The sequence below is a fragment of the Marmota monax genome, unplaced genomic scaffold, assembly GCF_021218885.2.
Source record: "Marmota monax isolate L192 unplaced genomic scaffold, Marmota_monax_Labrador192_F-V1.1 WCK01_AAM20220418_F8-fsc00112, whole genome shotgun sequence".
NCBI lineage: Eukaryota > Metazoa > Chordata > Mammalia > Rodentia > Sciuridae > Marmota > Marmota monax.
The window spans coordinates 3,569,404-3,594,414 of NW_026692073.1; the positions used below are offsets into that span (position 1 = coordinate 3,569,404).

General features: G+C 39.1%; 1 protein-coding gene across 2 annotated transcripts in view; it reads left to right on the plus strand.

The window, feature by feature from the left end:
- Positions 1-25,011, plus strand: part of Fras1 (Fraser extracellular matrix complex subunit 1) — a 460,021-nt gene that overhangs the window by 237,101 nt on the left and 197,909 nt on the right. For both annotated transcript variants that reach the window (XM_046459197.2, XM_046459211.2), the window contains exons 15-16: positions 9,061-9,204; positions 24,651-24,791. In XM_046459197.2, coding sequence (XP_046315153.1) covers positions 9,061-9,204; positions 24,651-24,791 — 285 coding nt within the window. The remainder of the gene's footprint in view (positions 1-9,060; positions 9,205-24,650; positions 24,792-25,011) is intronic.

The window sequence follows — 25,011 nt, forward strand, 5'->3', positions numbered from 1 at the left end:
TTGTAATTATTTGTTTTTTAGCTAAATTAGGATATATTGAGAGGGAAAATGTGAAAGAAAACCTGTGGACTTTGCATATAGGATGCTGACCTAGTTGAGATTTTAAAGCTGTGGTTTGAGCAAAGGAACTTATAAAGTTAATTATTCGTTGGAACTATGGTTGACTGGAGTAGCCAATCATTTCAGGAAATGAAGTGCTGACCTTCTGGAGCCAGGTTCAAAGCACAGAATACTTAATGGGTTTTGGCAATCTGTTTCAGCATGTGACTTATCATGGCCTAACTGTGCCCTGGGTGGGCTTCTTGGCAAAGGCACTTGTGCAACTACTGTTTCTGAAATCCTCAGCAAGACGGAAGCCTTCCTTACACAGCTAGTCATTGTCGAGCTGGTATCCTCCATGGCTCGAGCATCGTGCTTCCAAATCAGAGCATCAGTCCCAATTTCATTGCCAGAGCACATGTTCAGTTTGGGGGCCCAGCACATTCCCACCAGTCTGTCTTTGTTAGTTTTGTTCTGTTCTTTACATCCTGTGCACTGTTCAGTCCTTCTTTGGCATTCTACAGCAACCACGGTCTTTGCTACTTAGTTGCTGACTATTTTGTATAAGGGGATTTATTGCTTTGAGTGATATTCCTGCTCATCTCTTCTGTACAGGCAACAAGTTATGTATCAAGCCTCTTCTATGTTTCAGGCCCTTTTCTGGGTGCTGGGGATACAGAGTGAAGCAGACAAATTCCCTGTGGTTAAGGATCTTGCTTCCTCAAGTGGGAAAAGAGTGTCCTTAAATGAGTGAACAAGATCCCTTCAGATAGTTATTGTCATGTGGATTTATTACCACCAGCGCTATAATGACAGTTTTAAAAAGGAATAGAGTGGGAGGAGACCAGTTATTGGGACATGTACATGTTTTATATGTCTGAATTTCACACAGAGCTAAGCCCATACAAGGCATTCTGGAAGACTTTTTAATGGAGAAAAATATGACGTGTCATTGCATGGAGAAGAGGAGACAGAAATATATGGGCATGCCTAGACTTTGCTTACAGGTGACCTGTCTTCCATATGGCTTCTGATAGTTACTCCTTGTCAGCAATTCCTGGCTAGGTGTGGCAGCATCAGGAAAATTACAGAATCTCATTTTTTTCCCTTCCTTTTATCTTTTCTTCTCTTCTTGTCCCTTATCTTTAAAATAGTAGGGTGCTGAAAGGGTGACTTTTGAAATAAATTATCATTGGAACCTGGGTAGTGTCCAGGGAATGTTTTAAGCCATGTGGAAGGGAGGACAACAGGATGCCTTTGTGGAATATGTTTCTTGAGTAAACTAGACCCAGTGAAGCAGGGATTCCAAGTCCCCTCTCTCTTTGGGTATTCATGTACAGGATAAATAGAAGAAGGAAAAAGCAGCTGGTGATGTTTTGCTTGGGACTGTTGCTTTAGCAGGAGACTGACTGTGTTTGGCATTTGTCTGCTTGTAGCCCTTTGCTTTGTATGCCAAAGACATACATTGATAGAACAAAAGCATCACATACCACCAGAAAAAGCCTGCCACAAACACAAGGGAGTTTATCTTCTAGACAGATCTCTCATTCTTTATTATAAATATGAACCCCCAAATATTTCAGCTATGGGTTGCAAACTTACGATAGGTCTTCTGGCTTTCTGCCCAGTTTCTGGGTCTCTCAATTATTTTAGCTAGGCCACGTGGCATCCTTTCTTTCTTCTCTTCCCCACTCTCCCCCTCCAACACTATCCCTACTCCGCCTTCCCGTCCCCTTCCATGCTGCTGGAAGAGTGAAGGGCACCTTCCTGTCATCACATCTAAGATCTGGGCAGAAGTCTGAGAATACTCCCCATCAAAGGCTTTGCTTTGGTTGGTGGTCCCTCCTTTGGCTTTCAGTTTGCATAGACAAACAGAAGTCCCTGGAGAAGCCAATAATCATTTAATGAACAGGGGCTAAGGGAACTGTGGGGATGAGGGGGGACCCCAGGGAGGTTCTGCAGCTGTGGTTTACCAGTGGTCACCAGGGATTGAATGGAAGACCCAGTGAATCTAAGCCTGGTGGGCATGGCATTTGCAAACCCCTGGGGTACATTTGTGTTGTAGATCTAAGAGTGTAGGCAGAGGGGCAGGAGATATAAGGGATAACTTTGAGAATGTTCCTGGTGAGCTGATTGGCTCCCTTTATTCTCTTACTTATGAACCAATGAAGGCCAACCTACTTGTAAAATCTCTCACCACGGGAACCTGCCAAAGACTCCCTCAGCTTTGGTTCAAGTTGAGTCTCTATAGAAGACACTGATAGAAATTCAAATCATTCAATTGTATCCCAAGCATGGTTAGTAAATTAACTAGTTACTTACCTACCATGTGCCTTAGGGAAGAGGACTATAAACCCCCTTCCCTTTCATAATATTTTTTCCTAAGTACCAAATAAATTCATATTATCCCAAAAAATAATTTGGAAAAGCAATAAAATATAAAGTAAAAAAAAAAAATCAGCTAAAATTCCTGTCTTAAACTTGCCCAAATCACTTCTGTTAGTATTTTGGTGTCTGTATTTGTAATTTATGAATGTGTCTCTGTACATGTGTCTATACCCATGCACACATTTATTTTTCCAAAGAAAAATCAAATTATGGCTTCATTGCCTGCTCTCACCATGTTATTACTTATCCTTGAACAACATCTGATTGTAAAGCTGTTGTGTAACTTTCTGTTTGTAGTAATTCAATCATTCATTTAGCCAATCCTCTATGTTCGATATTTGTACCTAATTAATCACTATTATAAATAACCATGATAAAATTGTGGTAAATATTTTTATTAAATTTTTAGACATTCAGATGCTAGGTCCAAGTGTGTGTGTGTGTGTGTGTGTGTACATTTTAAGCTTTCTTTCTTTATTTTTTGGTACTGGGGATTGAATTCAGGGGCACTTGACCACTGAGCCACATCCCCAGCCCTATCTTGTATTTTATTTAGAGACAAGGTCTCACTGAGTTGCTTAGCACCTTTCCTTTGCTGAGGCTGGCTTGCGATACTCCTACCTCAGTCTCCCAAGTTACTGGGATTACAGGCGTGTGCCACCACGCCTGGTGCCATTTTAAGCTTTTTGATACATATTCACATATGGCTGTCTTTTTTAAAAGTGATATTAATTTGCACTTTTGCCAGGAATGTACAAGAGTGCCTACTTGCCACCACCCTGTCAACACCAGGTATGACAGTGCTTCTTAAATCTGTCAATGTAATTCATGTAAAATGGAACCTGCTTAACTTTTTTGTTCACTCATTTTTGGGATTTCTATGAAACAGGTTGAGTCAGACCTGTCAGTTCGTGGCTCATTTTCATCACTGACCTGTTCCAAGCTATTCTCTTTCTTAACAATCTGTCTGCCCCTCTGCTGATCTATTCTTTTTCTTTTCATTCCTTATTCTTACCCCTTATCTTCCCAGATCCCAGCTTACATAAGTTTTCTGGTGCCATTCAGCCTATATTTTTGTATGTGCTTGCTTTTGTTGTTGTGTATACCTATAAATGTTCATGAATATTACAGGGTGGACACTTCATTCTTTCCTTTTAGTCCTCACTAAGCATTGGGTCTGAGGTACATACATGTTGCTTCATATGTTTTGAATCCATTGTTTAGTTGCTGCTCATCACTCAGTGTGTGCATCTCTATTTGTGAAGCTGAATATTTTTTCACGTGTTTGTATTTTTTTTCTTTTAAACCCTGTCAAGTACTTAAGGGTTTTCAGAACACATGGAGACAAGATGTCATCATTTTAGGATGTAAAGCCTTCTGTTGACAGAGGGAGACAGGTGGAAAGCAGAAGCACAGCCTTGTAGGGGATGGAACATTGTAGTAAATGGATCAAAAATGGTGATCGCTCAGATGTCCTCTGAACTTCTTTGAAATGTGTGTGGCATCTGAGCTTCTCAGGCAACCAGTCTTGGCCTCCTGTGAGTCTCTGGATTGCAGAGGAGCAGGATGAGGGGATGGGAGAGGGGCCAGTAGTCTTCCATGCATCTAAGCCTCACCAAACTATTTCCAGTCACTTTCCAGTGGGTCTTTTGTGTTTGGTAGAGATTTCAGGGAAAGAACTTCAAGTATGAGGCTTCTGGTAAAAGGCCAGATCCCCTTTACATAGCTGCTGGAGTAATCCTCAGGAGCTCCAGGTCTTTCCTTTGTACGTGAACCCACCTTCCACACAGTCTCTTCCACCTTCTATTTCATGCTGCACTTTAACTATGCGCATTGCTTTTGACACCAGTTGAGGCAAGTTCATCAGGTTTCCCTTAAAGTACTCACAGGATGGCATACAACATTCTCTGCTTTTTCAAACACTTTTTCAGCTCATCATGTCCTCATGAATTAGGTACAACAAATATTATCCCCACTTCACAGGTCAGAAAACCAGGGAACAATGAAGTTGAGTTTTAGAAAAATTTTTTATCTGATAACTTTCTTATTGAAAATTTGCCCACTGTCACCAGATAATACTTTGAGCATCGGCTCAAAGTGCTTCCTAGTCATTCGTGAGATGGGAGTGAAAACCTTGCTCCAGGATGGACAAGAACCAGAAGCAAGGAGCTTTGACCTCACTGATGAAATCTGTTGATGGCTAATGCAGATTCCCTGACATCTTGCTGAACAGGTCCTAGAAGATATACCTAAGGACCCTTCTCTTTCTTGAGGGGAAGGTTTGATCCAAAGGCTGAGCCTGTGGCTATCCCATCTTTTGTCTGGCCTGGAAAGGCTTCTGAAAAAATAGATTGCTTTTAAAAGGAATTCCTTTTCACACTTCCCGGAAAAGGGGCTACATTTTATTCTTAGGGAAGCACAGGTTTAAAAAGTCTTAAAAATTCAAGTACAAAAGGGCTTTTTTATTTTCAGAGTAAGGTTTCTATATAGAGCTGATGAAATGAAAAATAATCCATTGCTTTTCATTTTTGAAATGAATTGCTTGACAAGCCAACACATGTCTTGTTTTGCACCAGCAAAGTCAGGGGCCTTCCCAAATAAATTATCTACTGCATGTGAGATAAGATGACTTTCCCTTATTCGCCCTTTAAAAAATTTATTGCTGCAATTTTCACAATATACAATTCAAGACTTGAATGATCTGAAATGTATCGCTAAGAGAAATTATGACGAAAAGTCAGGGAGTGAACTTTTACATTTCACAAGAACCCCAAATGGAATAAAAGCCACATGTAAAATAAGCTTGCAAGAAGAGATAATCTGCAGTAGCATATGTTCAGTATTAGAAATTAGAAATCAATTGCAAAACACAGTGGGAGTATGTCATCCTGCGAAACGATAGCTCAGCATGCTCTGTGTTGAAATAAAATCCCTCTGCCATTGTACTTGGCATGGAACATGCATTTTACCCAATATGGAAGAAAGAGAAAGGCCAACAAGGACCAGTATTGCATTTGGTACTCTATATAGATACAGCATGAATATTTATCTTCCTAAACAGACCTGGACTTCAGCATTTTTTTTTTTTTTTGCGTTTTTAAAGTACATTTTATAGTTTGGAGTTGATCTTATCATATCTTAGGACTACAACATTGTGGTTAGTTGTTTCCAGGTAGAAGGATACTGAAAGGATGGATTTCCTGTAACCGATTAAAAAATCCACTGTGCATTCATTTGGCATATATTTAATGAGTCCTGACTGTGTAGTAGATATCAATCTGGACACTGAGGGCTTAAGCTGACTAAAACATGGTCTCCATTTGGGAAGTTACTATGTTCCACTGCATGATTGATTTGCAAAGAAATAGTACAAAATGGAAAATACCATAAGAGAGGCTTGGATAAAATGCTGCAGGAACATAGAGAAAGGAGTAACTAACCTTGTTTAGAAACTTTCAACAAAGCTTCGCAGAGGCAGTAACAACTTAGGAGGCCTCTGGAGTGTGAAAGGATTACAAAAGCTAAGGAAAGAGGCAGAGAGAATGAGTTAGGTGGGTGAATCCTGGTAGTGGATCCAGAACCCAAGAACAGGCATGTGGCATGTTTATGAGCCCCTGTCCCCTGGAATCAGCGTGGGGAGGGTAGCAAAAGAAGTGCTAGAAAGTATAGTAATGATCAGTTTGTGAGGGGCCTGAATGCCTTTCCCAACTCTGTATTTACAGAGGCAGTCCTGCTCATCTTTTGGTTCCTGATTTGATACTTAACACCAAGGGTGATATTAAAATATTTAAAAGGAAGCATAGCAGATTCAAATTAGTCAGAAGGTCAGGCTTCTCAGACTTTCTTCTGCATAGGATCTTTTGCTTGCTGGACGTGGTATGGATAGATCAGGGATCCCAGGAAGAAGTCAGAGTATCAGGGAAAGGCGCTTAAGGGTGACAGACATTTACCAACCAGTTTGGAGGTATTTCACTATTTTAGCAGCCAGTATAGCTGAGTGTACAGCCATCAAGCCAGTCACTGAAGAGCCAGGGAACTGTGCTTTCATTTCTTGTCTCTTCTGCAATCCCTGGACAGAGATGACTTCAGCCTCTAAAGATGCCTTGAGCTAACCATGTCCTCTTCCTACTGCCTGAATGAACTCTCTAAAAAAGCAGAATTTATTAAAGCTCTTCTATGAGATGAGGTTCAAGGCCCTTACTTGGACCTCTTGACCTTGGTGATCTGGTCTCTGCTGTCTTCTAAGCCTCACTGTCCAAAGGATCATCATTCCTTTGAACAATTACTCCCCACTGCCATGTTCACAATGCCCCAGTGTGCCCAGGTGATGGAGTGTGGCAGGTGTTCCTGCAGTGGGCCTCAGATAAATGGCTGGGTGGGAAGCCCCCTGCGGGCTAGCACAGAGCCTGGTATGGTAGCTGCTTCTGTCACAGGTTGATAGATCTGCCTGACAGACCTTCTTGGAAATGAGATCGGGTTTTACGTTTGTTTGGTTGGTTAGGTAACTTTAAGTGAGACCAAGGCATGAACAGTGACGGATACCTCAGATGATGACGGCAGTCAGCAATCAAGGGTAGCTGAATAAATGAGTAGCATATTTTATGTATGCTAAAGGTGCAGTTTGTTACTGAGATCCTTGCATCCACATTTTTAATTATAATGCAATCCTAGCTGCTTATCCCAAATATGAACAGAATTCCTGTGCAATCTTTATAAGATATAAAGGAGTTGAATATAAATGAAGTCACTCAAGAGATGTTTAAAGCACCAAGCACTGAGCTCGACACAGAGTTAACAAACTAGAAATGGGCTCTGCCTTCTTCAAGCTTGCAGTCTCTTGATGGATCCAGATAATAAGTAAGGAAACTTTCTTCCATCTCTCTATCCCACCCAATTAGTCCAAGCTATCCTCATGACTCACCTAGACCACAGGTAGTTCTTCCTGCTTACCTGCACATCCTGACCCTCTCTCCATGACAGCCAGAGGGATCTTTGAAAATCTAAGTCAGGAGTGTGGCTCTTGAATGAACCCATTAGTGACTTCAAGTTAGGATTAAATGCCTAATTCCTTGTGGTTTTCAAGGTTAAGTTTGATCAGCCCTCTGCATGTGGCTCCAACCCTTAATGGTACCACTGTGCCCCACAGCGCCCCAGCAGCTCCAGCCACCAGGGCAGACTTCATTTCCCTGAACACCTGAATTCCTTCCATTCTCAAGAATGTTGCTGTGCTGTTCTCTGATTCTCCCCATAGCTGTTCACTTCCCATCCTTCAGATCTATGAAGTGGGCCCCACCACCCACACGACTGTTACTCTTTATGGCAGAGTGTTCCTAGCATTTAACAAAATTAGTAATTATCTTTAAATTTGTTGAGGAGAAAAATTGTCTGAAATTAAGACTTTCTTGTGCAATTTAGAACTGAGAGAAGAGGATTGGATCTTGAAGTTTGCAATGTAGGTACCCTATCATCTGCCTGGAAAAGGGATTCCTAATTAAATTGCTAAGGTATGATTACCAAGTCACTTACCAGCAGCAAACACATTCATTCCCTCTACCAATTTTGATCAGAATCAATGCCTCTGCAAAATAGGTTGTGCTCCATTGTGAAGCAAGCATTTAAGAAATTAGGATGTATTAACCAAAGTATGGGTGGATTTAGCTATACAGCCAGCTTGCCAATTCTGAAAATATTCAATTAGTTAGTTTAGGCTTTGCTTTGTAGAAGTAATAAGGTAAAGAGCAAGTATGAATGGTAATAATAATAATAATACAGGCCAAATGTTGGAAGAGAAGAAAATTGTAGAATGTTAACCCAGTGAGTCCCAATTTTTCTGTTCTGTGAATATTTCTACAAAAGCAAGACAGGTTCATTAAGATAGGTCAGAAATCATAATCTATAGTGTGGATATATACACCCATATAATTATTTCAGTTAGTATATTGTAATATAATTATGTTCTTACCATATAATTACATATTTTTATCCATGTTTCATATCTGGTATGTGGGACAAAATGGGTGAAGGGAACAACTCTAGTCTTGGAGCAACCTATGGTTGGAAACCAAAGGCATAAGAAAAAAGCAGACCTCATGAATCCTTCAGATTCATGTACAGGGTAGACGTTATGGCAGGAAAAGTGCAGATGAAAGTTGTGAGGAAGGACAGAAGCTGGTGGGGGTCAAGGGGGTGGGGAGGGAGAGAGAGAGGACCCAGATACCAGTAGTTCTCCATCCTTGAAAGGTCTAATGGAGGTGTTGGAGGGTTATACTGTTGACACTCTGCTGTGTGATTTTAAAAGTCGAGGATGCAGGGCCATCTGATTTCATTAAACAGTCCCATTTGTGCCTAGAAAATGATGATTTCCTTCCCTATGACTCCCAGGACTCCAAACCCCCACTTTCCTGTTCCACATCTCTTAGCCATCATTTCCTGAAGTCATCCTCCTGGTCATAGTTTGCTTTTTTATCAACCTCCCCCCGCCCCACATTTCTCCTGATGTGTACCTAGGTGCATTACAGTCCAGAAACCTAGGAGCCAATCAACAGCCCCCTTGTAAATCCAAACCTCTAAAAGAAAAGTGACCTGCAATCCTTCCTGCAATCATTGTTCACTGATTTTGCTCTTTACCTGCAGGCTGTCATGAGTCCTGTGCACGCTGCTGGGGCCCCACAGAGAAGCACTGCGTGGCCTGCAAAGATCCCCTGCAAGTGCTGCGAGATGGCAGCTGTGAGAACAGCTGTGGTGACGGTTTCTACAACAGGAAGGGGACCTGTGTTGGTAAGTGCTGGGCGGAGATGCCAAAGCATCTTTTCCTTTTCCAGCATCCCTTGTATTCAAGTCATAGCACGGATAACCAATGTTTCTTTGGCTCATTGAGTACATGAATGGTTGCTGACACTGACTTTGCTTTGGTAGTTTGAAACTGCTAAGTGGGATCTCCTTTCACTACCCTGACACCTTTTTAGGATGAGGTTTTCATTTCAGCCTCATTCAGCAGATGAAGACATTGAGGCCCAGGCTGCCTGCTCATAAGCCACAGCTATAGGAGAGGAGCAGGGTTCCCATTCATGCCTTGCTTTCCCCTAAACCTAAATTCTGTCAATGCAAGACCACCCTCTGTATAGCCAAGGGCAGACCCACCTGTGGTGTTGGTGCCACTGACTTGAAGTTATAGCATCATTGTCATTCCACCTTTAACACCTGTAGCATAACAAGAATTAACCCAGCATAGTGCTTCCTCATGCCATGTATAGGAACCCCTGAAAGGGAGGAAGTATGGGGGAAGGCATGGCTTTGGAAAGTTACTTCATCTTTCTGTATTATCAATTTCTCACTTATAGAGTGGGGATAATTGTAAAGGACGATGGAAAAGCTCAGTAAACTCAACAAGCCAAAACAACTGTTTACCTGTCCAAGATTTTATTAGCAGGACCATAGTGGCCAGTCGCAGAGGAGAAGGGAGTCGAGAGAGAGAAAGAAGAGAGAGGGGGAGAGAGAGAAGAGAGAGAGGGAGAGGGAGAGGGAGAGGGAGAGAGAGAGAGAGAGAGGGAGGGAGGGGAAGGAGGAGAGAGAGGGGAGGGGGGGAGAGAGGGGAGAAGGAAGAGAGAGGGGAGGGGGAGAGAGAGAGAGGAGAGAGAGGAAGAGTAAGAGAGCGAACATGAACAGGGTATTGATATTTATGGGCTTACCACAGGATGAGGAGGAGCAAGGCGAGTGGGCTATTACTTCTTCATTGGCTGAGAGTTCGCGCCACTTCAGGGATTGGAGGTGTGCCATTCAAAGTTCACGCCATTCACAGGGATTGGAGGTGACGGTTCGGAGCCATTCAGTGCGTCATGGACCTGAGCTCCCGGAAGAGAAGCGCTCCGGGTGCCATCTTTACCAACAATAATAGTAGCACCTGTGGTAGACAAAATGACCCCAAAGATCTCCATGTTCTAATCACCAGAACCTGTGAGCATGCTACCTTAGATGGCAAAAAGGACTTTGCAGGTATAATTAAGTTTAAGGATCTTGCGATGGGAATATTACTTTGGATTATGGGGATGAGAAGTATATAATTACAATGGTTCTATAAGAGGAAGGCAGCACAGATGAGAGGGAAAAAAAAGTCAGAATAGAACCAGAGGTCAAGCTTGAGAGATGCAAGGAAGGAGCCATGAACCTGCAGTCTGGCTTTAGAATCCACAAAGGGCAAGGGAATTGATTCTGCTCTGGAGCTTCCATAAGGTATTACATCCCTGTTGACTCTGGATTTTATGACTTTCTAACCCTAGAACTCTAAGATAATATATTTGTGTTGTTTTAAGTCAAAAAGTTTGTGGTCATTTGTTACACAGCAATTGGAAACTGATACACACCCAGCTCAGAAGACTGTTGAGAGGATTGAGTTAATGTATGCAAAGCACTTAGAATGTTTCTGGGCAGAGTGTTCTGTCAGTATTTGGTGTTTAATCTTCACAACTTCATGCAATAAACATTATCATTCTCATTTTCCTGATGAGGTCATGGAAGGTAAGAAACTTGCCTCAGGTCATCGGACTTATAATGGGCAGAATGGAATTTAAACTTAGATTTTCTGGCTCTAGGTCATAAATTTCCTTGAACTGCTACTGTTAGCTGTAATGTGGCATTGCCTTATGCACCTCTGCTCATTTTCCCTTTTTTCCTTTTCATTCTTTTTTCTTCTTCCTTTCCTCCTCTTTCTTCCTTGTCTGCCCTGGCAGTCTAGGTGAATCAGCTGCCCCTATGGACATCGCTAGGTCCACAGGTAGCATTCTGACAATAAATGAAAGGTTTGAGTTGCACTTACTGTGATGCCCATACTTATAGAAAGACCATGATGACTTTCTTTTCATAACTAAGTCCACTAAATCAATTAAAATGTGCAGCCTATAAAACTTGCTTGACTTATTGTCCTCATTTGTTCACTGAGCTGGGCAACAGCAAAAATGAGATGATCTTTGGGACTTGACAGATCCACTTGTCTTAGGGAAGAGAGAGAGCCCTTGCAGCTGCTTGCTTAATGCTGTGGAGAGATCTATCAGCTTTGCTGGTGTGAAAAATCTCACTTGGTATGGATGAGTCACGGGTGCTTTCGTGTGGATTTGAGAGAGAAGAGGAAAGAAAGGCCAGGCTGCCATTAGCTTGAGCAAGCTAATCTTTTTCTGCCACCATCACTTTCCTGCTCAATTAAGCCAGATGTATTCTCTAAAGGTCGACAGATGTCAAATTTGCAGCTAATCTAAGGGCCTAAAGGCATTTACCCTTTAAGTCCCCATGGAGGCTGGTTACTGTCACTAACAGAGGAGCAGGTGACACTGACCTGCCATTATCAGGACTGAGAAAGCAACTCTTGCTGGTGAAGTGTTGTATTCTAAAGAAGAAATAGTTAGTGTGAGCCTTGGGGCAGTGAGGGATGGGAATCTGCTTGGGTTATGAGGTTGAGTGAAGAAAGCCAGGACTCCTTGTAGCCTGGAAGAATTTAAAAAGACTAATGAACAGTGGCTTAGAGAAAGAGAGTACACATCTGAAATGCTATCTGTATATATTTTGAAAAGTGTCAGAAAACTTGTAGACAGGAGGAGAGAACTGATATTAATCAGGCAACTCATCATTTTCAACAAGTAATTACTGGACACATACCATGAGCTTAGCACCTTGCAAGAGTTTGTGATGCCATTGGTATTGCCCCGTGCACCTGTTAATAAAGAAAACTGGAGCTTACTTACACTCAGCAGAAATTGTTAGACTTCTCTAAGTTGATATCAAATGACCTCAGAAATGTTCCCCATAAATGTTTTCTGAAACAACACTAAGGGTGGATATGATCAAAGTATGTTATTTGCATGTATGAATAAGCCACAAAGAAACCCATTATTCTATAAAACTAAAATTCACTAATAAAAAAATAGAAAACAAAACAATGGTGAACCAAGTTGCTGATTGCTATCAGAATGTTAATTAAGATGTTGGATGCTGATAATGGTGACTTATTTCCAATTCAGATTAGCGATATTCAAGATAAAGACTGGCTGGGATTGGTTTAATCATTTATAGCCAACCAGCCCATATCAGCTGAAATCTCAAAGTTGGGTGCTGAGAAAAATCCAGCATAGCCTGTTAGAAACGGCAATGTGCCCTGGCCCGAAGAACTTGCAATACCCACGTTCCTCTATGATACCTGTCTTGGATTTTAGAAATATTAGACATAAAGGGTGGGATAATACAAAGGATAAACCTCCTCATTCTTTCAAGTACTTGTGCTTTTTTTTTTTTTTTCTGGTACTAGGAATTGAACTCAGGGGCACTGGACCACTGAGCCACATCCCCAGCCCTATGCTGTATTTTATTTAGAGACAGGGTCTCACTGAGTTGCTTAGTGCCTCGCTTTTGCTGAGGCTGGCTTTGAACTCCCAATCCTCCTGCTTCAGCCTCGAGAGCCACTGGGATGACAGGCGTGCGCCACCACACCCAACCTTATTTGTACTTTTAAGAAAGTCTTTTCTTACTCTAGCTAACATGGTAAATCAAATTCAGAAGTTTTGTTAGCTATTCTCTCTCTCTTTCCATCCCCCCTTTCTCTCTCCATCCCTCCTGTTTCCTCTCCTTTTTTTTTTCTTTTCTTTTATCCTCATTTCCCTTCCTTACTCAGGCAATCACTTTAATTTTTAAAACTATTTTATGTTTATATTAGCTGGTTATTTTTGTTCTGAGGGCCGACATATTTAATTTCCTTAAATATTATCATGTTGTAGAGTTTATGCTTGTCTCTGCTTCTCTCAACATTATATTTTTAAGATTCACCCATATTGTTATATTATCTGGCCCTCCACTTTTCACGGCTGCTTAGAACTCCTGTGTGTATCCCCATACCATCCAGTCTGCCAGTGATAGACTGCCTCCATTCCCTCTATCTGCATGCCATCACTAGAGAGTGACATCAAACAACCTTGAAACCATCACTTTATGAGTTTGTCTGGGAGGTTCCCTGGGATTTATACCCTGGAGCAGAATTGTTAGTTTCTTGACTCTCCATATTCTTTGTTTGATGAAGTTGCTCTCCATAATAGCTGTTCCATCTACACCCCAAAAATGAAGATTCTCTCATCTCCCTATCTTTGCCACCATTTGAAGTCATTGAGCTGATTTTTTTCTGCTTAGTAGGTAGAAAGGGCCATTTAATTAAATTTGCATATTTTTTGATTATTAATACAAGTATATCTAACTCCTGTTGGATTTTGCGTTTTCTCTCTTATCAATGGGTTTTCAGTTTGCTTTTCCTATTGCTATATTGACTTTGCTATCTTTTATGAATTTCCTTATATATTATATATATTAACTCTTTTCACCTTTAAATATTCAAAATTTCTCATCCTCTTCTCTTTTAACTTTGAATGTGATGTCCATTGTTAAACAGAAATTTTTATCATTGTTTTTGCTTGAAAGTTTGCTTTTGAGTTTTGGTTTAATGAGGTCTATTCATTTTTCTCCTATCAGTTTGACAATTTTGTCTTAATGTAGGTTGTCAGTCCACTGGGAGTTCATTCATGTATCTGGGTTTAGGAAGGGATTTGTTTTGATTTTTCTCTATTTTGTTTTCCAGTTTTCTGAACATTATCTATTCATTCAATCTTACCATCTCTGTTTATCTTTATTTTGTATATTAAGCTTCCACATGTGCATAGGTTGGGCTGAGCTATTCTGTAGTCTAGATTTCTGTTCTTATATCACTATCACACTCTTATGAGTTTCTATTGCTTTGTACTGTTTCAGTATCTGATTAGGAAAATTTCTCCTTTCTTCTTCAAATTTGACTTAGCTGTTCATGGACATTAAAGTACATTTATTGAATTCCTGAGAAAATTCGTCTTGCATTTTTATTGATATTATATTGAAATTCTAGATTACTTTGAAGTGAAAAGACATCTTCTTAACTATCATGTTTAAATTTACAAATTACCCTGAAAGTATTCATTCAGATTATTATACTATTTATTATGTCACATTTTCATTATTGGTTAAGAACTAATCTACAGTTCTTTACTTCTAGGAAATTCCATAAAGCTAACAGGTTATTCAGTTTTGTTGAGATAACTATTTTAGAATTAGGAACTTTACAAGCTTTTATGGGGGCTAAGCAGGGAGAATGCTTTTCAGATTCATTTTTGTTTCTTTGTTCCAGTCATGAGTTGAGGGGTGATTTCCTTTTTCCCAATATTAAAGCCTTTGCTTTATTTCATTTGCTGAAATTATCTTATTCATTTGCTTCTACAGAGATGCTGAATTCTCCAACATGCAGGATGGGCCAGTTGGCTCCATCTCCTAGCATCTTTTTACTCAGTTCTTGAGATTATTTTTTAGGACGTTAGCAGGGTATAGGTGGACTAAGGAAACACATTGAATCTCTGCAGTTCTCTCTTGCTGAAACATTAATTCTGTGTATGAAGAAAGCCACTTTGTTTGTTTTGAAAGAAGTGAGTCAATATGGGGGAGAAGGTGAAGTCCTGGACTGCCCTGCAGCCCTGCTTGCCTGTGCCTCCTTCTCTGCTCTGACCAAGGATGGTCTCTCCACCTGCACTTTTTCTTTTGAGAATTTTTTGAGACAAGGTTTTGCTAAGTTGCTGAGGCTGGCTTCAAACTTGTGATCCTCCTGCCTCTGCCTCCCAACTCTCTGGGAGTATAAACTTGTGCCACCATGCCTGGATCCCACCTTCACTTTTGAATATGCAGCCCTGTTTTTACCTAGGTAGCCATTTCAGATTTCTAAACATCACCTTTCCAGTGTCTATACATGTCTTGAATTTTAAAAATGTTACAGTGACTCAACAGCCCGTAGCCTTTTAAATTATTTTTCTCCCTGTCCTCTTCCATTCATAGTCAGGGGTATTTAAAGGAGTACTTTATAATGAATGACAGCCTTCATTTTTGTACTGTCCAGAGACTCTGCTGGAATGAGTGGCATGTATGATCTAAGCGCAGAGAACCTTTTTAGATGTGATTGGTCCTTTCTGCATTGTTAGGGACCTTTCTTCTTGAGACTTCTCCCCTTAACATCTCAGCTATTAGTTCCTTTTTTGTCTTCTATCATTGGGTCATTTCTTTTTGGTCATTTTTGTTGGGTGTGTGGGAGACCTTGTTTGGGGTTTTATTTCCTCCACTGGGTTTCTCCCCACTGAAGTTAAGTTTCCTTCTCTTGAGAAGAACCCCTCCCCCTCCTCTCTGAAGGGCACCAAGCCGAAGGGCACCAAAGTCAAAAGTTTTCTGGACCAATCCCTGCAGGACACAGTGTCTGCTTGCCCATTTCTGAGTCACCCTGCCAATCAGCACCTGCCACATCGCCAAAGCATACCTTCTTAAGCTGAAGCTCTCCTTTTTTTCCCCTTTGGGCAGCCCCCCAATAAAATCTCTTGGTTGAATTTCCATCTTGGGTGAATCACTCGCCTTTCAATTTTTCTATTTTTTTTCTGCTTTTGTTAGATGTTGTTGTTCCCTTGCTCCTTATCTTCTTCTGTCTTCTCTTGCATGCCTTTCCTGAATTAGTCAACAAATTTCTGGTCTCAACAACTATTTATATGTGATGAACTTTAGATCTCTCTCGAGTCTAGAACTAATATCAGACTCCTTACTGGACCCCACCTATACCAAAGTGTGCTCCTCATAATCCTCCACACCTACATTCACAAATGGCACCTCTTGTCCCTCAAGACAGACTCCTGGAAGCCATATGAGACACCTCTCTTTGACAGCTTTCAAATATATTCTTCACAGCCTTGCCTCAACCCCCTAATCATCTTGTTCCATGCGCCTTGCCAAGATCTTTCAACTGTGTCCCCAATATTCTTCCTCATCCCTCCTAACTATTCTCCATATTGAAAGCCAAAGTGGCCTTTCTTTTTTCTCTCCATGTTTTTTATTGGTGCATTATAGTTGCACATAATGGTGGGATTCTTTATTTCATGTTTGTAAATACATAATATGTAACATAATTTGGCCAATATCACTCCCCAGGATTTCCCCTTTCCCTCTCCTCCTTCCTTTCCCTTGTCCCTACTCTACTGATCTCACTTCCATTTTCATGAAGCCCACTCCACAAATTTTCTCTTTTTCCTCTTTAGCTTCCACATAGGAGAGAAAACATGTGACCCTTTAGCCTCTGAGTTTGTCTTATTTTGCTTAACATAATGTTCTCAATTCCGTCTATTTTCCTGAAAACTCCATTGTGTTTATATACCTCATTTTCTTTATCCACACATCCATTGATGAACACCTAGACTGGTTCCATAGTTTGGCTATTGTGAATTGTGCTGCTATAAACGTGTGTATGCATGTATTGCCCAAGTATGCTGACTCTAGTCATTTAGGTTAAATACTGAGAAGTGCTATCGCTGAGTCGTTTAGGGGTTCTGTTCCTAGTTTTTGGAGGAATGACCATACTGATTCCCATAGTGCTTGTACTAATAATTTCCAGCCCTACCCAACAGTAAAAAGTGATCCTTTTTCTCTACATCCTCTTCATCATTTATTATTGTTTGCATTCTTGATGACTGCCATTCTAATGGGAGAAAGAAGACATCTCAGTGCCACTCTGGTTTACATTTCCTAATTGCTAACAGTGTTGGAAATGTTTTCCTTTATTTGTTAGCCATTTGTATTTCTTCCTTTTAGAAGCATCTGTTTAGTTCATTTACCCATTTATGAATTGAGTTGTTTATTTTTGGGGTGTTAAGTTTTTTCAGTTCTTTATATATATTCTGGATATTAATCCTCTGTCAAAGTGGTAGCTAAAAAAGATTCTTCTCCCATTCTGTAGGCTTTCTCTTCACATTCTTAATTGCTTCTTTTGCTGTACAAAAGCTTTTTAATTTGATGACATCCCACCTATTAACTCTTGGCATTATTTCCTGAGCTTTAGGGGTTCTGTTGAGAAAGTCAGTGCCTGCACCTGTATGTTGGAGTTGACTCTATGTTTTCTTCTAGGAGTTGCATAGTTTCTGGTTTAATTTCTAGTTCTTTGAATCACTTTGAGTTCACATTTGTGCAGGATTTGACATAAGGATCTAATCTCATTCTTCAACCTATGGATAATCAATTTCCCAGCACCGTTTGTTTAAAAGGCTATCTTTTCTCCAGTGTTTGTTTTTGTCACCTCCTTCAAAGATTAGAAGACTGGATCTGTGTGGGTATGTCTCTTGAGTGTTCTGTTCTATACCCTTGGTCTATGTTTCTTTTTTTATGCCAGCACCATTCATTTTTTGTTACTATAGCACTGTAGCATCATTTGAAGTCAGGTAACTGATGCCTCCACCTTTTTTTGGCTTAGAATTACTTTGATTATTCTGGGTCTTTGATTCTTCTAAATGAATTTTAGGACTTTTTTATGTTCTGGGAAGAATGTCAGTTGTATTTTGATAAGGATTGCACAAAACTATATATTGCTTTTGGTAGTATGGCCATTTTTAACAATATTAATTCTGTCTATCCATGAACATGGGAGGCCTTTCTATCTTCTTGTGCCTTCCATGTTCTGTTGTTTTGATGTAGGGGGCTTTCACCTCCTTGGTTAGATTTATTCCTAGGATTTTTTTTAAATATTTATGTTTATTTTTCTTTTTTGAGGCAATGTAAATGGGATTGATTTCCTGATTCTTTCTCAGCAGATTCATTACTGGCATATAGGAACACTATTGATTTTTATATGTTCATTTTGCAACCTGCTATTTTGTTTAATTTGTTTATTAGCTCTACAGTCTTCTGTGGAGCTTTTTGGATCTTCTAAGTATAGGATCATATTATATGCAAACAGTGGTAATTTCACTTCTTTGTTTCCTATTTTTATCCCTTTTATTTCCTTGCCTAATTTCTCTGGCTAGGATTTTTAGTACTATATTAAATAGAAGTGGTGAGAATTGACATCCTTGTCTTTTACCACTTTTTAAAGGAAATGCTTTCAGTTCTTCATCATTCACTGATGTCTGTCTTGGGATTTCTTTGCAGATAACCTTTATGATTTTAGGGTAAGTTCCCTATAGCCCTGGTTTCTTCAGTGTGTTTATCATGAAAGTTTGATTAATTTTGCCAAAGGCTTTTTTTTCTGCATCTATTGAGGTGACTTAATGCTTTTTGTCCTTAATACTATTTATGTAATGAATTACACTTATTGATTTGCATATGTTAAATGATCCCTGCATTCCTGGGATAAAACCAACTTGATCATGATGTACAATGTTCTTAATATATTTTTGAAAATGATTTGCTAAAAATTTATTAAGGATGTTTGTATCTAAGTTTATTAGGGATGTTGATCTATCGTGTTTTTTTTTCTTTGATGTATCTTTATGTGGTTTTGAATGTGATACTGACTTCATAGAATGAATTTGGAAATGTTTTGTCTCTTTCTATTTCATGGAATAATATGAGGAACATTGGTCTTAATTCTTCTTTAAAGGTCTTGTAGAATTCATTTGAGAGTCCATCTGGTCCTGGGCTTTGTTAGAAAGTTTTTTATTGTTTGTTTTATTTTGTTGAAAGGTTTTTTAAAATTACTGCTTCTATCTCATTGCCAGTTATTGGTCTGTTTAGGCCCCCTTGATCCAATTTTGGCAGGTCATATGTGTCTAGAAATGTTTCCATTTCTTCTAGATTTTCCAATTTATTAATTTTATTAATTTGGTCTCTCTCTCTCTCTCTCTCTCTCTCTCTCTCTGTTAGTTTGGCTAGTGGCTTATTGATCTTATTTATCTTTTAAAAAATCTATTCCTTTTATTGATTCTTTGTATTTTTTTTTATCAATTTTTGCTCTGATATTAATATTTTCTTTCTTTCTACTGGTTTTGGAATGTTTTTTTCTTATTTTTCAAAGACCTTGAGATGTATCCTTGGATTTATTTGAGCTCTTTCTGATTTTCTTAGATAAGCACTCATAGCTATAAATTTTTCTCATAGAACTGTCTTTGTAGTATCCAAGACGTTCTGGTATGTTGTATCTCAATTTTTGTTTGATTCTAGAATTTTTCACATTTTCCCCCTGATTTCTTCTATCACTCATTCACTATTCAAAACTATATTGTTCAATCTTCCTATGTTTATATAACTTCTATGGGGTTTTTTTGGGTGTGTGTGTGTGTATGAGTGCAATTCTAATTTCATCTTGTTATGATCCAATGAGATATAAGGAATTGTGTCAGTGTTTTTGTATTTACTGAGAGTTTCTTTGTGGCCCAAAATGTAGTTTATTTTGGAGAAGATTCCATGGACTTCTGAGAAGAATGTGTATGTGAGTGTTATTGGATGAAATAATCTATAGATGTCTGTTAGGTCCATTTGAGTTATAATATTTTCCAGATTCATAAAGTCTTTACTGAGTTTAGATAGCTCTGGATGAACTATCTAATGGTGAGAGGTATGTTGAAATCACCCAGTATTATTGTATCAGGGTCTATCTGAGCCTTTAATTCAAGTGTTGTCTGCTTTATGTAATTAGATGCACAAGCATTTGGGCATAAATATTTACTATTATTATGTCTTCTTGTTAGATTTTTCCCTTTTTCATTATGAAGTAATCATCTTGTGTCTTTTGATTAATTTTGATTTGAAGCGTACTTTGTTGTAGGCCTATTCTTGTCATCTATGAGAGGTGCTACTTCTGGTTGCCTTTGGACTTCATTCTAATAGTATATAAATTTTCATCCTTTTACTTGCAGCCTATGGCTGTCTTTGTCTATAAGGTGATCTCTTGCAAACAACATGTAGTTGGGTTCTAGAAGTCTGTGTCTTTTAATTGGAGAGTTGACACCATTCACCTTATTGTTATTATAGAAAGCTGTTTATTAATTCCTGCCATTTTTGTGTATTTCTAATGTTTAATGTGGTCCTATTTATCATTTCCTTAACTACTTTTTAAATGAGATTTCTTCCTTTGTGAGCTTTGGGATTTGTTTTTGAATTTTTCTGTGTGAAGTTTTTCCTTTAGTATTTTTATAGTGATAACTTAGCAGTAATTTTTTAGTTTCTGATCATCTTAGAAGGTTTTGGTTTCTGCTTTGATTCTAAAGGATGGTGTTGCTAGATATAGCAGTTTTTGGTGACAGTTTTTTTTTTCTTTAAGACTCAGAACACATTATTCCAAGTCCTCTTGATTTTAGAGTTTGTGTTCAAAAATCCTAAGTAATTCTGATTAGATTGTCTCTAGATGTAACCTGACATTTTTACTCTTTTAAAATTCTATCCTTATTCTTTATGTTAGCCTATTTTTGTTATAATGAGTCATGAAGAGATTCTTTTTGGTCTTGTGTAATTTGGGTTCTGAATGCCTCCTATATCTGGATATCCATGTCATTCTCCATGTTTGGAAAATTCTCTCTCATTATTTCTCTGCAGAGGTTATTTCTTCCTTTAGCCTGTACCTCACAACCCTCTTCAATCCCAGCGATTCTTAAATTTGGTGTCTTAATGTTGTTCCAGAGCTCTTGTATATTCTAGTCATGATTACTTATTTTCTTTTCCCTAACATTGTCTGAATGTTCAAGGCTGATAACATTGTCTTCAGCTCTGAGATTCTGTCTTCAGGATGGTCTTCTGTATTAAAAAGACTTTTAACTGAATATTTATTTAATTTTTGTGCCGTTCTTTTCTAAGATTTTTGTTTGATGGAATGCCATATTTAATTTCTCATTTATACCCAGTACTGGCTTCCTTAATTAATTCTGCTGTTTTCCTTTACTCTCTTGGAATTCATTGATAATTTTTATAATTGTTCCTTTTGATTCTTTATCTGATAGTTCATCCACTTCAATATCTTTGGAGTCAGTTGCTGGTGAATTAGGAACTTTAGGAGGTGTTGTGTTAACTTTTTTTTTTTAATAAAATTTTTTTTTTTTTGCATATGTTGGGATGAATTTCTCTTTCACTCCTGTGTGGGCATTTTTAGGTCATGGTCTGCTCTTGGTAATTTCCTCGAGTGATCTAGATTAAGACCCCTTATAGGTGTGGTACCCACAGCCTTTGTGTTAATTCTCTTTGTTTTTGCTGTTGATGTGAATGCCCATGAGAGAGACCTGCAGCCTCCCTCTAGCCATATTTGGGACCTGTCATTAGTTTGGAGTTTTTCTCTCCTATTCTTGTATTAAATTATAACTGAAATTTGAGTGTGGTTAATTTATGTGTGACACATGATGTGCTGTATTTTGGCTATGTTTAGTTCAGATGCTGAGTCTCTACCCTATGAACTTGTAGTGTCCCTGCAGATTCCCAGCACTTCACAGAAAAGGGAGAAACAAACAATAGCAACAAAGAATATACCACATTAAAATAAAAACCTGGTGCCTACTATGCACTAATTACCACATAGATAGGAATGGAGAGGTCAGAAATTGCCAAGAGCAAAACTATAAATAACTGTGAACTTGATCGGTAGTAGAGTAAATAGCAGGTATAACCTTTGTCATCCATAGCTCTAATAACTGCAACAATATTAACAGTGTGAGCAGGAGTTATATAAAACAAGTAGTTCTCAAAAGTGGTAAAAATACAGTTCATTAAGAAAAAAAATGTGATAGAAAAATAGAAGAAAGTTTACAATGTTGAAAATGTGAATAGAGAAAATGCAGAACAGATGTAGCAAATGATGGTTATAAAGAAGGATGAGAAAAATTAGAAAAAAACCGAGAGAGAGAGAGAGAGAGAGAGAGAGAGAGAGAGAAAAGAATTTGGCTCTTAGTAGAAGAGAGAAAGAAAAACAAATGAACAACAAAAAAGAATGAATGAATGAATGATCAAACAAGCCAAAACCCTAACCCTCAAAAGACACGATAAGGAAACGTAACTATTGTAAGAATATGCTAAATACGAGGGGGGGGGAATATGTCTGTGTGTACATGTCCATGTACCAATCAGCACAGCAAAAACACTGTCCTCCCTTGCAGAAAGGGAAAAAAAAAAGATTTTTAATGAAAAAATAAAAGAATTGTCCTAATTGAGGTAGTCAAAACAGTCAGAGAGTATAGATGGTCATTTCTTTTGCCCAACTGTCCTTCTCTTTGTTACTTCTTTGGCTATGTACTGAGAGAGAGTGTGTGAGAGCAAAATGGGGATTGTGAACCCCTCCTCTTTTTTGTTACTCACCAAGCTATCAGCTGAAGTGGCCTAAAATCGAAGCCAGTTGAAATAACTCTTAGCTTTCCTTCTCATCAGTATAAGATATTCTGTAATGGGAAGTATTGTTAATTGGAGTTTTGTCTGGACAGACCAGATGGATGTACACCCAGCCTGGGTTGCTGCAGAGTTCTAAGAGGGGAGTTCCAGTGTCTGAGGTTTAGGTCTATTCAGGCCTTACAGTCTTTGTTGGGTGGCATCTATTTTGGAGAGATTAGATCAACATCCCCTGGAGCCATGCAGATGCTGATCTCTCTTGGGCATATAGATCTCTGGAGTCTCCCAAGGAGTTCTCCTTGAGGGGATGGGATACCAACCCTCCACACACTGCGCTGTGCATGAATATGATCTTCCCAGGCTTAGTCCCTGAGTGTATTCACATCACCTGTTCAGTTTCCTGACCCTAGTCACCTGGTCACATGAGCTGCCAAACTCAAAGGAAAGTGAGTTGTATTCCCGTCTGTTTTTCTGACTTGAATTCCCCTGGGTACAATCTTCCCTGTGCCTGTTTCATTCACTTTATGCTAGGTAAACCATAGGGCACATGCCAGGTGCTTGCTGGGACAGTAAGGCAGTGTTGGCTGTGATCTTTCAGCTCCCACAATAGCAAGCTGCAGTGTGACCTCCTCAAGATGACTCCCACCTCAGTTCTCTGCTTCCCAGTTGAGAAATATAGAGCATTTTTTAAACACCAATTTATTGTTCAGCCTCTGGATCAGCTAAGTTCAGGCTTCTCTTCTGATCATCAGGTTTTTCCATGCCCAATTTGTCCAGTGTGTTCCTCTTTCTGTTATCCCTTCCCTCTGCAGTTAAGCAGTTCTACTGCCATTGCTGCTGCTGAGGCCAGCTTGGCTCAGATGTGCTCTTTCTGGCTTTTTGTTAATGCACCTGAATTTCTGAGTCTTTATGAGATGGTGACTGTCCAACATTGAATTTCAGTGAATTCTTTCTTTCACCAACCTAGCTGAGAAGCAGTACTCTTGTTGCTTGAATCTGTAGCCGTAGAACAACAGATAGTGAAGCCTTCCTCCAACCTGCCATCTTGAATCTACCCAAAGTTATCTCTTATCCACAAATATGTCCATGTTTCTACTATGCTTGAAACCACAGAGGCCCTCAGTGCCTTCCACAGGATGAGAAACTAGACACTGCCCAGTTGAATTTGAATTTCAGATGAAGATTGAATGGTAATGCCTTCCACAGGAGAGAGCCTAGACCTCACAGTATGGCTACAGGTTTCCATAGTCTGACTCTTCCCATTTTTCTACTTGCGTAGACTTTGTGGCTTCATCTATGGTACATTCCCATCAGCCTGGCCAAAAGCAACTTGCTTTCTAAGAAAATGCTCAAGGGTAACTTCTCTGAGTTTTCTCTTGACCTTTACTACTTCTTATCCTACACACTTTAAAAAACTATGTTTGTGCCTATATAGGCTGTTTTCAACAGTGTATTCAGTATTATAATATTATCTATTATTTCCCTGTCTTAGACTTGTAAGCCACTTAACCTAGAGACCAAGGTGATTTGCTTTTTGTGTCTTGATCATATAGCATGACACCTGATACAGATCTTAATGAAGATTATTTGAAATCCAACAACTTCAATGCAATGTTGGTAGCACAATTGCTTAGTAAAGCTGAATTTCTGAATTCGCTCTTTCAGTAGAGTGAAATAAAGGATATTTTATATATTTTTACACTTAAAAAATATTCATTATTTATCTATAATACATCTGGTATTTTTGGTTTATAAATCTGGCAACGCTGCCTCCAAGGCTATTTTAATTTTAAATTAAATTAAATTTTAAATTAAATTAAAATCCCATATTAAATTTGATATACTTGTGGGTATACTTCAGAGTATCTGTAATGCTTGGTTCAATGAATAATTCTTCAATTCTCCTTCAACTGTGAGAAGAGAAAGCATTTGGGATCAAGGAAACAGAGCTCGGATGAGCAGCCAGAGAATGAGATTGCTTTATTGATACCAGTTGTGAACATTGTGAAGAATGGAGTTCATTGCTTCTTTTCTCACAATTGCTTTTTTTCCTGATGGGTTTTTCTCCTCCTTAGCTTGTGACCAATCCTGTAAGAGTTGTGGCCCCAATAGTCCCAGATGTCTTTCCTGTACTGAAAAGACAGTGTTGCATGATGGGAAATGCATTGCTGAATGCCCGCGTGGGTACTACGCAGATGCCACTGGCAGATGCAAAGGTAAGAGGTGGGGTGTCATCACCACCATCATCACCATCATCAAAAGTCTTTAATACATATAATCATACTTGGTGCTATATGCTAGTCATTTGAGATTTTGTGTGTATGATGGGAAAATGTTACTTTCAAAAGGATAGCCTTTTCTTTTGTAGAACCTATGTATATTTGATATGAGAGTGGAAGATATGGATGGATTCTCAGGGCATATGGTGAATTAAAT